This window comes from Lissotriton helveticus, chromosome 2_1 (assembly GCF_964261635.1).
Source record: "Lissotriton helveticus chromosome 2_1, aLisHel1.1, whole genome shotgun sequence".
In the NCBI taxonomy this organism is placed as follows: Eukaryota; Metazoa; Chordata; class Amphibia; order Caudata; family Salamandridae; genus Lissotriton; species Lissotriton helveticus.
Window position 1 is genome coordinate 1,055,030,979 of NC_136059.1, and position 13,748 is coordinate 1,055,044,726.

Sequence of the window (13,748 nt, forward strand, 5' to 3'; positions counted from 1 at the left end):
ACCAGTCCTGAAGCTTTGACTATTCCGGTAACAATCGGACCAGTGGTTCCGTTGTACGGGAATAATCAAGGAGGTCTGAACACTCCAGTTATGAACCCGATAATGGCCCCGCCGAGGCAAGAGCCCCTACTGATAGACGATCAGTCCAGTGAGTGTGAGTCCGAAGTGGTGTTCTTGGATCTACCAAACAAACAGACCGGAAAGGGAGTGCATTAGAGGCATAATCCTTTTGATGCGAAAGAAATTAAATTAGAATCAGCAACAGGGACTAGGAGTGTTTCCTTGGTAACGCCAGAAGAGATTGAAAATTGGAGTCGTGATTTAGAAAAACAGGCTCCGCAAACGAAACCTTTAGACCTCTACAAGCTGAGGGTAGAAATAGAGGAATTGATGGCAGGAAATGTGGGGTTAGACAGATTAAACACCTATTCTGAAGAAGAATTGCTGTTCATGTGTAAAAGCCTTACCAGAAGTACCAGGGTGCTCCACGAAAAACTGACCGACACTGCAGCTAGTATGGGGATAGATATATCGAGATCGAAGCCCTTGCAGAAACCATACCGAGCTGAGTTCTCAGATAAGGATTTAGAGAACTTGAATGTGTCAGGGAGGAAGTTGCAGATTAAAGAGTTGCTTGCAGTTTTGCAAAAATGGGGAGACGTGGAAAGGTGGAAAACGAGGTGGGCACGTAAGAAAGATGAGGCCCGATCAAGACAAGCTACCCCTGAGTTCCCTCTGAGAGAAGTAGACAAACCCGAAACATTATGCCCCATGCGGGAAGTACCAGGTGGGAGGTATGTGCACGTTCCATGGTCCAGACAGGATATTGTGTCCTTTACTAACGATTTCCCGAAACTGCGCGAGAAGCCGGTTGAATGGTACCGGCAAGTGGAAAGGTTTATAAAGGTGCAGAAATGCCTGTGGAAAGACCTGGATGGGTTTTTCGACATTGTGGTCCCAGTCGATCTATGGACCGAGTGTAAAATAGCCATAGCCTGGCCTAGTGAGGAGTATACAAGAGATAAAGAAACAGGGGAACCTTCGAAGGAAGTCATGAGAAAGTATGAACAAGTAATTCAGCACTTGAAACTAAAGGTGCCAGCTAAGGAAACTGATTGGACCAGGATAGATAGAACAACGCAGGAAAGAGAGGAGACAGTGCACTCCTATTATGAAAGGCTGTTGCAGGTGTTTAAAACATACAGTGGTATAGATAGCATCGAGATTAAGGACATGACGCACTTTATTTACAGGTTTGTAAACGGTTTAAGACCAGAAATTTGTCAGTGGATAAAAGATAACAAAATCTGTTGGCACTCCAAAAAGGTAGATGAGGTCCTGCGGTATGCAAAGTACTGCGAGGACAAGATGGCAGAGAAGAAAAAGTCTCTCAAGGAAAAAAGTGATGTGGGCTCAGGTGAAGCTCGCAGAACAGCAGGAAAAGCAGTTGAGTAACATGGTCAAAAATGCAAAGAACGAAGGCCCTGGGGGAGGAGGCAAGCCCCGGCCCAAAATGAGCAGGGAGGAGGCTATGAAGAAATTTCCCTGCCATCAGTGCGGCGAAATTGGACACTGGCGTAACGAGTGTCCTTACTTGCCCGAAGATAACCCCAAAACTCCTGATTTAACTCCACAGACGCAGAAAGAGAGACCAAGAAAGACTCAACCACAGGTAAAAACAGTTCAGGTGCCCCGAGCACCAAAGCAAGTATACAGGGGAAAACAGCCAGAGGGAGATGAGATAGAAGTCTGGGAAAGCAATGAGAACAGAAATGCAGCAACTTCGCAGTATCTTCTAAATGATACCTTCCTTTGTGATGACCAGTACTGACGGGGCCTGAGAGGGGAGGACGAGGAGTGCGTACTTGGCGCCTCCTTGCCGGTAGACCAGTCCGGACCATACATTGAAGGAAAGGTTGACGGAAACGATGTCACCTTTCTGTTGGACACTGGCGCTACCCGTTCTACTGTGAGAACAGTGGACGTTCCAAACCTACCCCTCTCGGGAGAAGCCATCCAAGTAGTGGGTGTATCTAATCAATTGATTAGTACTCCTGTTACCAAGCCCATGGAGATCTCAATTGGAAATTTTAGGGAAATGCATAGATTTGTCGTCTGTGACACCAGTCCAGTGAACTTACTGGGACGCGATTTGCTGTGCAAAATGAACTGTACCATCTTTTGCACACCAAAGGGTGTGGAAATTCAGACCCCAGATGAAGACGGCATTTATAAATTAATGTTAGTCAGACCTGACTCGGAAATTAAACGAATGACCATGCAGGATTTGCCCAAAGAACTCCAAGAAGCAGTGAAGCCAGAGGTGTGGGACTTTACTGGGAAAGATGTAGGGTTAATGAAAAATGTGGACCCCATACAGATAGCAATAAAGGACAATGCAGTATACCCCAATACTAAACCCTACAGGATGAATGCAGAAGTGAAAGCTGGTGTTGCTGTGGAAATAAAGAAATTGTTAGAAGGAAACATCATACAGGAGGTGATGAGTAGCCCATGTAACTCTCCGATTATGGGCATTAAGAAGCCTAGTGGCAAGTACAGAGTAGTACAGGATCTACGAAAAGTCAACAAAATAGTAGTCCCCTGTTGCCCTATTGTCCCGAATCCAGCAGTGATTCTGTATCAGATTCCCTGGGATGCTGAGTGGTTCACGGTGATAGACTTGTGTCATGCATTCTTTTCCATTCCTTTGCATCCAGATAGCAAATTTCTTTTCTCATTTGCCTTCGAAGGTCACGTGTATTGCTGGAACCGGGTCCCTCAAGGGTATACAGAGAGCCCCTCTATCTTTAATCAAATCTTGAAAAAATGTTTGGAAACTTTAGTCCTACCTGGGAACTCTGTCTTAGTGCAATATATAGACGACCTCTTGGTGGCGTCTAAAAGTCATAAGGATTGTGTGATTGACACCATTGCCCTACTGAATCACCTGTGTGAAAAGGGACATAAAGTGTCCCCTGACAAGTTACAGTTTTGTGCAAAATCGGTGAAATATCTGGGGCATCAGATAGAAAAAGGTGTCAGAAAAGTGACATCGGAGAGAGTGAGAATAATTCAAAAGATGCAGTTGCCCCGTACTCAGAAAGAAATAAGAATGTTCCTGGGCGTGATAGGATACTGCAGGCAGTGGATTCTGGGATTTGCAGTCCTAGCCAGGCCCTTGATAAAAATGACTAAAAGAGGAACACCCGAGATTGTAGAATGGGATGATGAAAGCTTAACAGCCTTCACCAAACTACGAGATTGTTTGTGTACTGCTCCTGCATTGGGGATGCCAGACTATTCCAAAGAGTTTGCCCTTTTCTGTGACACTCGTGATAATTGCGCATTGTCAGTCCTAACTCAAGAACATGGCACAACAAGAAGGCCAGTGGCATATTTCTCTGCCACTTTAGATCCAGTGGCTGCTGGATTACCAGGTTGTCTGAAAGCAGTAGCTGCCACCTGTGCTAGTTTAGAGCAGAGTGAGTCAATTGTCATGGGACATCCGGTAACTGTGTATGTTCCACATGGAGTGGTAATTTTGTTGACCAGAACAAAAACTCAGTATCTCACCCCTAGTCGGCTGACTAAATATGAGAGGATTCTTGTGGGTGCTGCAAATGTAAACATTGTTAGGTGCAGTATTCTGAACCCAGCCACCTTACTCCCCGACCCAAAGGATATGGAAGGGGGGGTGGATGATGAACATGATTGTATTGATCTAACTGAATTCAATACCAAGCCACGCCCAGACATAAAGGAAACGCCATTGCCTGTGCATGACAAAGAACTATTTGTAGATGGTTCATGTCTAAGGCATGAACAAGGAGGCCTGAGTGCTGCCTATGCAGTAGTGTCCCTAGAGAAAATTGAGGAAGCAGGTTATCTATATCACATCAAGTCTGCACAAGTAGCCAAATTGATTGCTATGATAAAAGCTTGCCAAATTGGGAAGAACATACGCATAACAGTGTATACTGACAGTCAGTACTGTTATGGGGTTGTGCATGACTTTGGCCAGTTGTGGCTACAGAGGGAGTTCCTGACTTCATCAGGTACCCCTATTCGAAATGGAAAAGTTGTTCAAGACCTTTTAGAGGCAATCCAGTTACCAAAGGAACTGGCAGTGGTAAAATGTGCTGCTCATAAGAAGAGCATGGACAAGGTATCACTGGGAAACGATTATGCTGATCGAGTGGCCCAATGGTGCGCAAGAGATCGGTATATCGTAAATCCGAAACGAGGGGGGCCAGGAACCAGCTGCCAACTTAAAGTGTTTGAAGAGGTGCCTACATGGGATGAAGTGAAAGAGTGGCAGCAGGCGGCACCTTGGCAAGAAAGAGAGAAGTGGAAGGACGATGGGTGTAGACCAAGACGTGTGGATGGTGTCATTTTATGTCCAACTGGTATGCCTGTGTTGCCTAGACACTTAGCACAATGGCGAGGTTGATACATGAAGGATCACACATTGGTAGGGACGCCATGATTCTAGTGTTCCAACAGACTTGGTACAGTAAAAAGTTCAGGAAAGTAGCAGAGTCCCTCTGCCAGAGGTGCCTGTCATGTCAAAAGATGAACCCAGGGAAGAGGACTGTGGTGGAACTGGGGAAAATTGGGAGGTCTGGGGGTCCCTTTGTAAGAATACAGGTTGATTTCATCACCATGCCCCGTTGTGAAGGGAAAAGATATGTCCTTGTCATGGTCTGTTTATTTTCCAAGTGGGTGGAAGCTTTCCCTACTCCCCAAAATGACGCAAAGACAGTAGCTAAGTGTTTATTAAAAGAACTGATACCTAGGTTCGGGGTTCCAGTCACTATTGAATCAGACCAAGGCTCACATTTTCAGAATGCAGTGATCGACGAACTCTGTAAGGCCTTTGGAATTTCCCAAAAGCTTCACTGTGCCTACCGTCCAGAGGCTTCTGGAGTAGTGGAACAAATAAATGGAACTATCAAGAACAGACTAGCAAAACTGTGTGATGCAACTAAATTGACCTGGGTGAAGGCCCTGCCCTTGGTCCTGATGGGACTCAGAAGTATCCCTGATCGCAAAACAGGCCTAAGTCCCCATGAAATAATTATGGGAAGAGTGATGAGACAAGCATGGGTGCCTGGAAGCAAACTGTTGAGTATTACTGATGATTTGGTGCTTGAATACTGCAAAAGATTGGGTGACCAAGTGCGTTCTATCTCTCGCCAGATCGGAGAAGACGCCATCCTCAATCCGACGACTCCTCTCCACAAACTGGTCCCGGGGGACTGGGTGAAGATAAAGAAGCATACTCGGAAGAGCTGCCTGGAGCCAAGGTGGGGAGAAAAACGTCAGGTGATTCTGGTGACTACCACAGCAGTCAAGTGTGCAGGGGTTCCGCGTTGGATACACGCCAGCCACACCCAGAAGGTACCACCAGACGAAGTGCCTGAAGCAGAAGGACGTCCAGCAGAGGACTCTGCAGGAGCCAGACCAGAAATAGCTGATGACGTACAGCCCAGTACCAGTCAAGCTGCAGAATCAGCAGACGTTGGCCCAAGAATAGTTGACAACGAACTACCAGGAGCCCAGCCTGCTGAAGGGGTCCAAGAAGCTGAGCCAGAAGTAGCTGAAGACGAGCTGCCAAGCATATGGCCAGAAGAGTGGATTCCATTGGTTGACCTCACTGAAGACCCTATTCGAACAAATGAAAGACTTTGGGAAGGTAGAGAGTGGACTAGTCAGGAAAAGCAAGGCATAGGCGAAGAGCCTCAGAATCTTGAGATTCACATCAAAACTGAGGAAGGAGAAGGTCAGACAGGGACAGAGCACGTGGTTGATACAGAACAAGTGAATAAGACTGAACAAGTGCCCGATACTGAACAAGTGCAGGATACAGAGCAAGTGTTTGATACTCCTCCACTGACTCCTGATATTGGGAAGGGACAGACTAGATATAGTGTAATAGTTCGAGCAGAAGAAAATCAAGAGATCGAAGTGCTTGAACAGGATCAGGTAGTGCCAGAAGAAAGTGTTCAGGAAACAGAACCAGAGACACTGGGAGAGCAAAATTTACCTGAACAAAGCCAGATTAGTACCCAGGCAGAAGAAACAGATGCTAGCCCTGGAATTAGTCAGATAGAAGAAGAAGAAACTGAAACAGAATTGCCACAAGTAAATGAGAACAAAAGGGCAAGAGAAGGAAACGAAGTCCAAGTACCAACAAAAAGACTTAAGAAAAGAAAGCATCTTGAGCCTAAATACATAAAGAAATTGAGATTGAGAATAAAAACAGTAGAAGAAAAACGTGCAGAAGAAAGGAGAAGTGCTCGTATAGCAGGACAACCAGAAGACACTTCCAAAAGAAGGAGTGATCGGATAAAGAGACAAAACAAAAAGTACAAGTCACCTGAATGGACACTTGTGTTAGAAGAACTTGAAGATCTCGATATCACTGACGTAAGCGACGGAGAGCCCGTCCCTGAGTACTCTGACGAAGAGGAAGAAGAGCCACCGTGAATTTGCACAAAGTAAGATACTTGTGTAGAGACACAAAGAGGGGTTGAGAAACTTCTACTGAAGCCAAAATGTCTGATTCAAACGTGAATGGTAGACCCAGTCGCAGCTGTTGCAAAACATGCTGCAAGGTATGTGTCTGTAGTATAGTTGTCCTGATATTACTGTGGATAGGACTAACAATTTTCATTCCCTTTGCTGTAAGCAAAGATACTAATATTGTCCCTACTGAAATTGTAAATACTGACAGTGAAGAGCTGACAACACAGAGTGTAGCTAGACATGAGAGCACTGAGACAAACAAAACAAGACTTAGAAGCATCAGATGAGGAAGAACTACACTATCATAGAATCAAAAACAGGACACGCTTAAATGTTTTCGCAAACTTGTTAATACACTATGTAGAGACTATGGAAATTGAAGATTGCTATGTCTGCATGAAGCTACCTACTTCTGTAGCTGAAGGCGTGACATACCATCACTTGCCGCTGACATACGGAATTTCCTGTAGCATTTTAGCTAGTTTATTTTACAAAAGAGGACCGTTACAGTACTATCACTCTAACAATGACGTGATCTTTTCTGAGCTCCCTATACGTGGGAACTTGAATCCTGTACATACCAAAAGTGACGCAATACGATACATGGGAGATTATTTCCTGACTATAGGTAACATTGACATAGCGGACGCACACAGAGATAACTTGACTTGTTCTTTGCATGAGCAGGAAAAGATGTTCCTAAACATGGCAGAGAAAAGGAGAATTAAAATACAAAAGAAGGCTAATGACGAAAGTCAGAAAAAGCCAAAGTGGGCAGAGAACATGGAAGGCACCTCAACTGGTGGGGCGGGTCCTGCTCTGTTGCTGGATTTTGAAAAGAAAGGCAAGCTATGTCTTCACCGCAAGAAGACTAGCTATTATAATAACATTTTCATTGGTTCCAGTGAATGCGAACATAATTACAAGGTAATTGGAGGTTGGGGTTTCAAAAATGGGTCAGAGCCTGTGTTTCCCGGAATTTATTATATTTGTGGGGACAAGGCTTATTTCAAATTGCCGGATCACTGGTATGGAAGTTGCTATTTTGGCATTGTCTTCCCGAAAATATACCATGTGAATGGAATTGCTGGAAGCAGTGAAAATACTAATGGCTTAGTGCGTAGTAAAAGAGAAAGTATAGGTGAAATTATGGGTAGTATTTTCAGTGCACTGATACCTGGAGTGGGAGTGGTTCTGAACACTCACAGAATTTGCAAATTGTCCACTATAGTGGATGTGTTGTCGACTGAGACAGCTCATGGATTTCTGCTGGTCAATACCGAAATGGTTGCGATCAGATCAATGGTTTTGCAGAATCGACTTGCTCTTGATACCTTATTGGCGAAAGAGGGCGGAGTCTGCCGGATGTTGAAGGCGCAACATTGTTGCACTTATATTCCGGACAAAAGTGTGCAGCTCAAAAGATATGTGAGAAACATTACTAATTTGGCAAAGGAACTCAGACCACTCGAGGTTGATAGTGCCTGGAAGAGACTGGTAGATGGTCTCTCAAATGTAGGTCATTGGTTCGCTAGTATAGGTAAAGGCTTATTGCTCAAAGTACTGATGCCAATTGTAATTATAGGTCTCATCCTATTTTCCATATTTGTCTGTTGCAAATGCCGCAAACACACAAAGAAGTATGAGGTGAATGAGAGAGAAGTAAATACAAGAGGAGTGAAACGGAGTGTGGATGAGCTCGAATTAGAAGAAATGAATAATCAGATCTATAAAAAGGTGAAGAATTCTCACCCTACCAAAAATGAACGAGAAAAGCTGGAGCGATTGCTAGAAGAAATAGAACTGTATAAAGTGTGAAAGAAAAGTTGGCATCTGGTTCCATTTATTTTGTGATGATAGTAAATATCATCAAAGAGGGGATTGATGAAGCAAAGCTTCGCATATTTTGCGACCTTGCCGAAGTCATGAACCTCGTTTATGTGTAACAAGGTAATAAGTGTACGTCTTACTAACGTTTATTTTTAGTTTGAATAAGGATTAAGAAGCTTGCCTATGTGTATTCCTAATCATTTTAATCCGTGTCCGTAAAATATGGCCGCCGCTTGTATTTTGTTACTGCGCATGCGTCAGCCACACTCACGTGTCCTGACGGGTCTGCAGAAGTGGAGGGAAATTTATGCGCATGCGTAATTCATAGCTTTGCCTGCAACGTGGTACTGCTCGTGCCACTGCTCTTGTGTATGTTATGTGTAGCTAACATTTAGACTGCATAAGTATATTTTGTAGTGATAAGTTGAAAGTTCAAAACCAAATGATGTGTTTTCATAACGTTATTTCTATGTATTAATTTGTTTTCGCTTACTTTTCATGTACCGCGGGGAATGGGGGTCTGTTTGTACCGATGAGCCATCTTGGAGGTCCCTTCTGCGCATGATCACTTTTCCAGGGACCTGACAACTTTGGCTGATGGAACTTAGCCAGCTGGCAGTGATGGGCAAGATGCTCCTGAGAACTGACCTGAAAAACCCAGGAAAACAGAGACAATTGTCCTAGCTCGGCAACAATGTAAATTGTCACTCATGTTTCTGCACAGTTTCTCATGGGAACCCCAATCTCGCTAGGCGGTACCCAAATATGTAAATGTAGCATCTAAATAGACTGATATGATTGGTGTGTTACCCAAAGCCTACCTTAGGACCAATCGAAATTGGGGATTCTGACACTTTGCAACATTTGGGGGGTGGTACCCTGTCCCAAAACAGTATATCTACCCTGGGTTCACCTAGGGAATTGTCCGACTTGTCTGGTTTAGCTGACCTGTCACTGACCCATCGTACTCAATAGGTGACTGAAGATACAGAGAGCTGCGGAGCACTCTGTCCGAAATTGACCATAGACTAAGGTTTTACTGAACCTTAAAGTGCTGGCGAAGCACTTTGCTGGGAGTTCGTTGACCCAATCGGGGTCTTGATCGATCGCTGCAGAGAGGGTGGAGCGCAGGCGTTGCTTCCAAACTGCGGGTGCGGTCCTGTCCTGAGCAGTCCTGTCCTGAGGGTTTGCTGTCCTGTCCTGAGGTCCTGTCCTGATCCCTAATCTGAGGGTATCCTGTCCTGTCCGGGGTGTCCGTTCTGAACCTGCTGTCCTTTGAGGGGTATCCTTCCTTGAGGGTTTCCTGTCCTTAACTGACCCGTGGCCAGGGTTTGGTTTCCACACCAGTCTAGGTAAATACTGCTCTAAGTTCCTTTAAACTTGCACCTTTCTATATTTCTGTCTTTTGCTCAAATAAAGAGACATCTTGCATACGTTGATTTTTCCATGCTTTTGCCGCAAACTATTGAAACGTAAAGTCATTTGCATAATTTTCTTGATATGTTCTCATGTTACCCTATCTTTTAGAAATCATATTTTGCATTGCAGTTTGTCATTTTCTGATATGGTCTAGAACGACCTTACTTAGATTTTCTAAAGAATTCCTGCCTTGAATGCATAGCATATTTCCTTTGCATCTCATAATTTCATTTTAATGATTACCCTGACTTTATTTCTCTATAGTTATGTACTTTTCATTATCTTGATTATCGATTGCCTTATTCTTGTAAATCTCATGCTTTCAGAAAACGAACTTTAGATAAACATTTTAAAACTTCCAGTTGTCCGTGGTCATTTCCAACAGTATTGAATGTCATTTGAAATTGCATTTGCGGCCTTTCCTTTTACAGCTAGGCCCCTGATCCATTGAAGTCATAGGTACCCGTGTCGGTGGATGGTAAGTCGGGTACACTAAGTAATAACAGTAGGGAACACACACACAATTGGTAGCAGCCCGTGAAGTCGCCTGGTCAATGAATAGTGTGAATTGAAAGTATATGGGCCCTGAAGCCGGAAACGGCGTAATCATTGGCTGGGTGACCTCGCGCGCTCTACCAGTTCCAACAAGTCATTCAAAGACTAGTTGCAGGCAGTCCGGAGACAATACAAATTGACCTAAATGTATCCAGGTATGGATACACAATTAAACATATTTCTTATTGACTATTTGAAAGAGGTTATTCAGACAACATGGCTGTGATCCTTCTTTGACTGCCGTTAGAAGAGACATTACAACTCCCCTCCTAGACAACTTTAGAGCACCATTCTTAAGAACTAGCGTTCAAATTCAAGTGCCATTGAACACTCCACGCAATAATCTCAACAGAAATAGCAATCTTTTATTCTCATTTAGAGAAGTATTTAAAATCATAAGAAACAAAAACGGATTTGAAACCTCAATCAGGAACAGCACAAAACCTGCACATCAATGCATGCGCTTACTATGACTTGCGGCTTGAATCGGTTACAACAAACAAGGATTGACAACCACAACCACCACTAAAACTAAAAACTGGTGCAGATCACTTCTCGTCGGGAGCCCAAATAAGTGAAACATTTCAGAGGAAGTGCATTTGCAAGATTTTCTTGCAGCCTATTAAACTACTTCTTTATCACACACAGTCATTCATTGAACACATAAATACTTCCAACTCCTCAAAATGTAAGGAAAGCAAACAACCAGGCATCCTCTGCTGTCCCACTTTTGCTAAATCCCTCCTGGATATGCCCAAATTACATCTGCTCACTAGGACCTCTTCCTAATACAAAAGCAAGAATAACCCACTAGAAACCCTAGTGTAACTCCGAAAAAAAGCACACAAAAAAAGCATGCATGTGGAATCCTACAGTGCCAGTATCAAATACCTATTTCTGGGACATCAGTGTGGGAGTAAGAAGTGAGCATCCTTTTGCATTACGTTGCTATAAATCAGCAATAAAATCGAAGTATGTGATGGTTTAAAATATGCAAAATACTTTGAATAAGAGAGAGGACATGAAACACTTAAAACAACAATAAGAAAAAATAGTAACTTACACATAAAATCCATGGGATTCATCAATGAGATCATAAATCATATTTGATTTGAGACGAGTCATTTTCTCCATGGCTGCAGCACCACCATTGTTCTTAATCCATTCCAGAACAAGACCTGTAATGTAGATGCTGTAAGAAGGAAACAATGATGAAGTCACAGTGTGCACCAACAGAGACAAATTACAACTGGTTCCCTGTCTGTAGTTCACCGATAAAACCAGGGAGTCCAATACAACCGACAACATAAATTAATTGCTTTGGATAGCCTTTTTCTGCATGCAATGAGAACATTTAAGACACTCCACTAATACTTTGACTGAATATAATACATAGCTACAGGAGGCACACTTTGAGGAAGCTGAACTTTACCTCCGTAGAGGTTAGCAAAAATATTAAATATCCAGCAAGATAGATGTGTTATCATTCGAGGATGCCTTGTACAAAACACCGGAGCAACTTAAACTTCAACTCTGGAGGGATTACTGTTCAGCAATGCTTTGAACTACAAAATGCAAATCATTATGAAGCAACAAAGAATGGTTTATGTAAATCTTAAGGAGGATATTAGGCAGCATACTTTTTTAATTATATGAATAATCAATTTTACAATTTGAAAAATGAGTAGCACACTTAAAGCTTTCTTTCATCTTGCAGATTCAAATTCTAGGATGCTCTTAAATATTTCACTGCATTACAAATTACTTTGTTGTGTGGATGATTTGCAATAGAAAATAGAGCATGTGCAAAGATCTACCATATTTTGCTAAGGATATGACAATTTCCATGAACTATACAAATCTATATATCATCAATTATAACTGGATCGGACAGAACATTTCTACACTGGCAGAGGCTTTCATTTTCCACAAAAGCCAGCATTTTGTCCTGGAAAGAGGAGGGTTTATGCCAAAATCAAGCAAGGTAGAAGCCGGAGGTGACTTTTTTAAAAATTCAGCACGGTTGTAGGGTGGATGTTTACCGTAGATGATGCTTGCCCTCTCCACAGCCCTTGGAGTCGTCAATAATTTTTTGCTGCATGAATTCTTCAGAATGGTTAAAACCACAATAGGCCCATGTAGCTGCTTCATAATTACATCAGAACAGATTTCAATGTGTTAAGTTGGCAAATTTGGTTTCCTCTTCTCCGAAACTTTGTAGAGTATTTAAACGACTAATTGTGTACCACTCCAAAAAACATTATGCACTGCATAAAAAAGTGCACAATTACTGTAGATCAGTCTTAAAGGGGGTTTGCTCTCTACTATAGACAAGTTATTTTGTTCAGGACAGAAACCCTCACCCACCCTCAGGTGGCATGCTTCACCATAAGGTATCTCCTCAAACCAGCCCCAGAGGTTGCTGGTGTGGGCTAGAACTGTAAATGTCCAGTATTTGTAAAGAGCGAACAATTACCCGAAGGTGTCAGGGCGCTGCGGGCCGTTGGGAAGATTAAGCGAGCTGTTGCCCAGAGTCACATGGTGCTGGGCTGACCTGCCGCCGGTGCTGGAGATTGAACCGGGAGCTCCCGGGTTCCGGAGTCAGTCGCCCTGGCCGCTGCGCCACACCTCTTCCACTTCAGCAAGGGAGGATTTCTTGGCGTGTTGGCGATGTTCATTAGCCTGTAGGGGCGGTTTGTGTGGATGAGGTAAGAAGAACGCAGCTTAAATTCTTAAGGAGAATAAGACTGCATCTTGGTGGACTGATCAGTAACTTTATTTTAATGTTTCAAAGGGATAATTAAAAATGAGGGGAGTGAAACGTCAACTCAACCCCCATTTAAAGCCGATCTAATACAATAATTTTTTTACACTGTATGCACTTTTTTGTGCAATGAACAATTTATAGAGTCCTTCGGGGCTCCGTCCTATTGCCATCACATTTTAAGTTCAATATCTTACCACAGCTCCAACTGATGCATTGGCAGGGCCTAAAATGTAATTCCTGTATAAGGACACCAAGATCAATCAGCAGGCAACTGGTGATGTCACCAGTCTATAGAGCACTTTTTCCTAGAAAGTGTCCGCTAGTTCAGGCATAGTGGTTCAAAACTTAAGGTGGTTCGGCCAAAACGCATTTGTGCCTCTTCCATGCTCGGTCCTCCTCACTACTGTCTTTGATGTCCCTCTTAAGTGTGTAAAGAGTCAATAAACTGGAATTCCAGTGCAAGTTACGTTCCCCCAACACTGGCTTCACCATCGAGGTACCTTCAAGAAAGAATGGGAAAAGGGCATAATAAAGTGAGCTAGGCCTGAGAAAATACGCATAAAAGCTGGAAAAAGGATAAGAAAGCACCAGCTGACCTAGCTAGCTGGGTAGATATGATTAATGAACTAATGAGGAACCCAGTAAA

General features: G+C 43.3%; 1 protein-coding gene across 1 annotated transcript in view; it reads right to left on the reverse strand.

Annotated features, from left to right (window-relative positions):
* PSAT1 (phosphoserine aminotransferase 1) overlaps nucleotides 1-13,748 on the reverse strand; it is a 90,734-nt gene that overhangs the window by 18,169 nt on the left and 58,817 nt on the right. Inside the window, exon 7 of the mRNA XM_078675854.1 lies at nucleotides 11,399-11,527. Coding sequence (XP_078531980.1) covers nucleotides 11,399-11,527 — 129 coding nt within the window. The remainder of the gene's footprint in view (nucleotides 1-11,398; nucleotides 11,528-13,748) is intronic.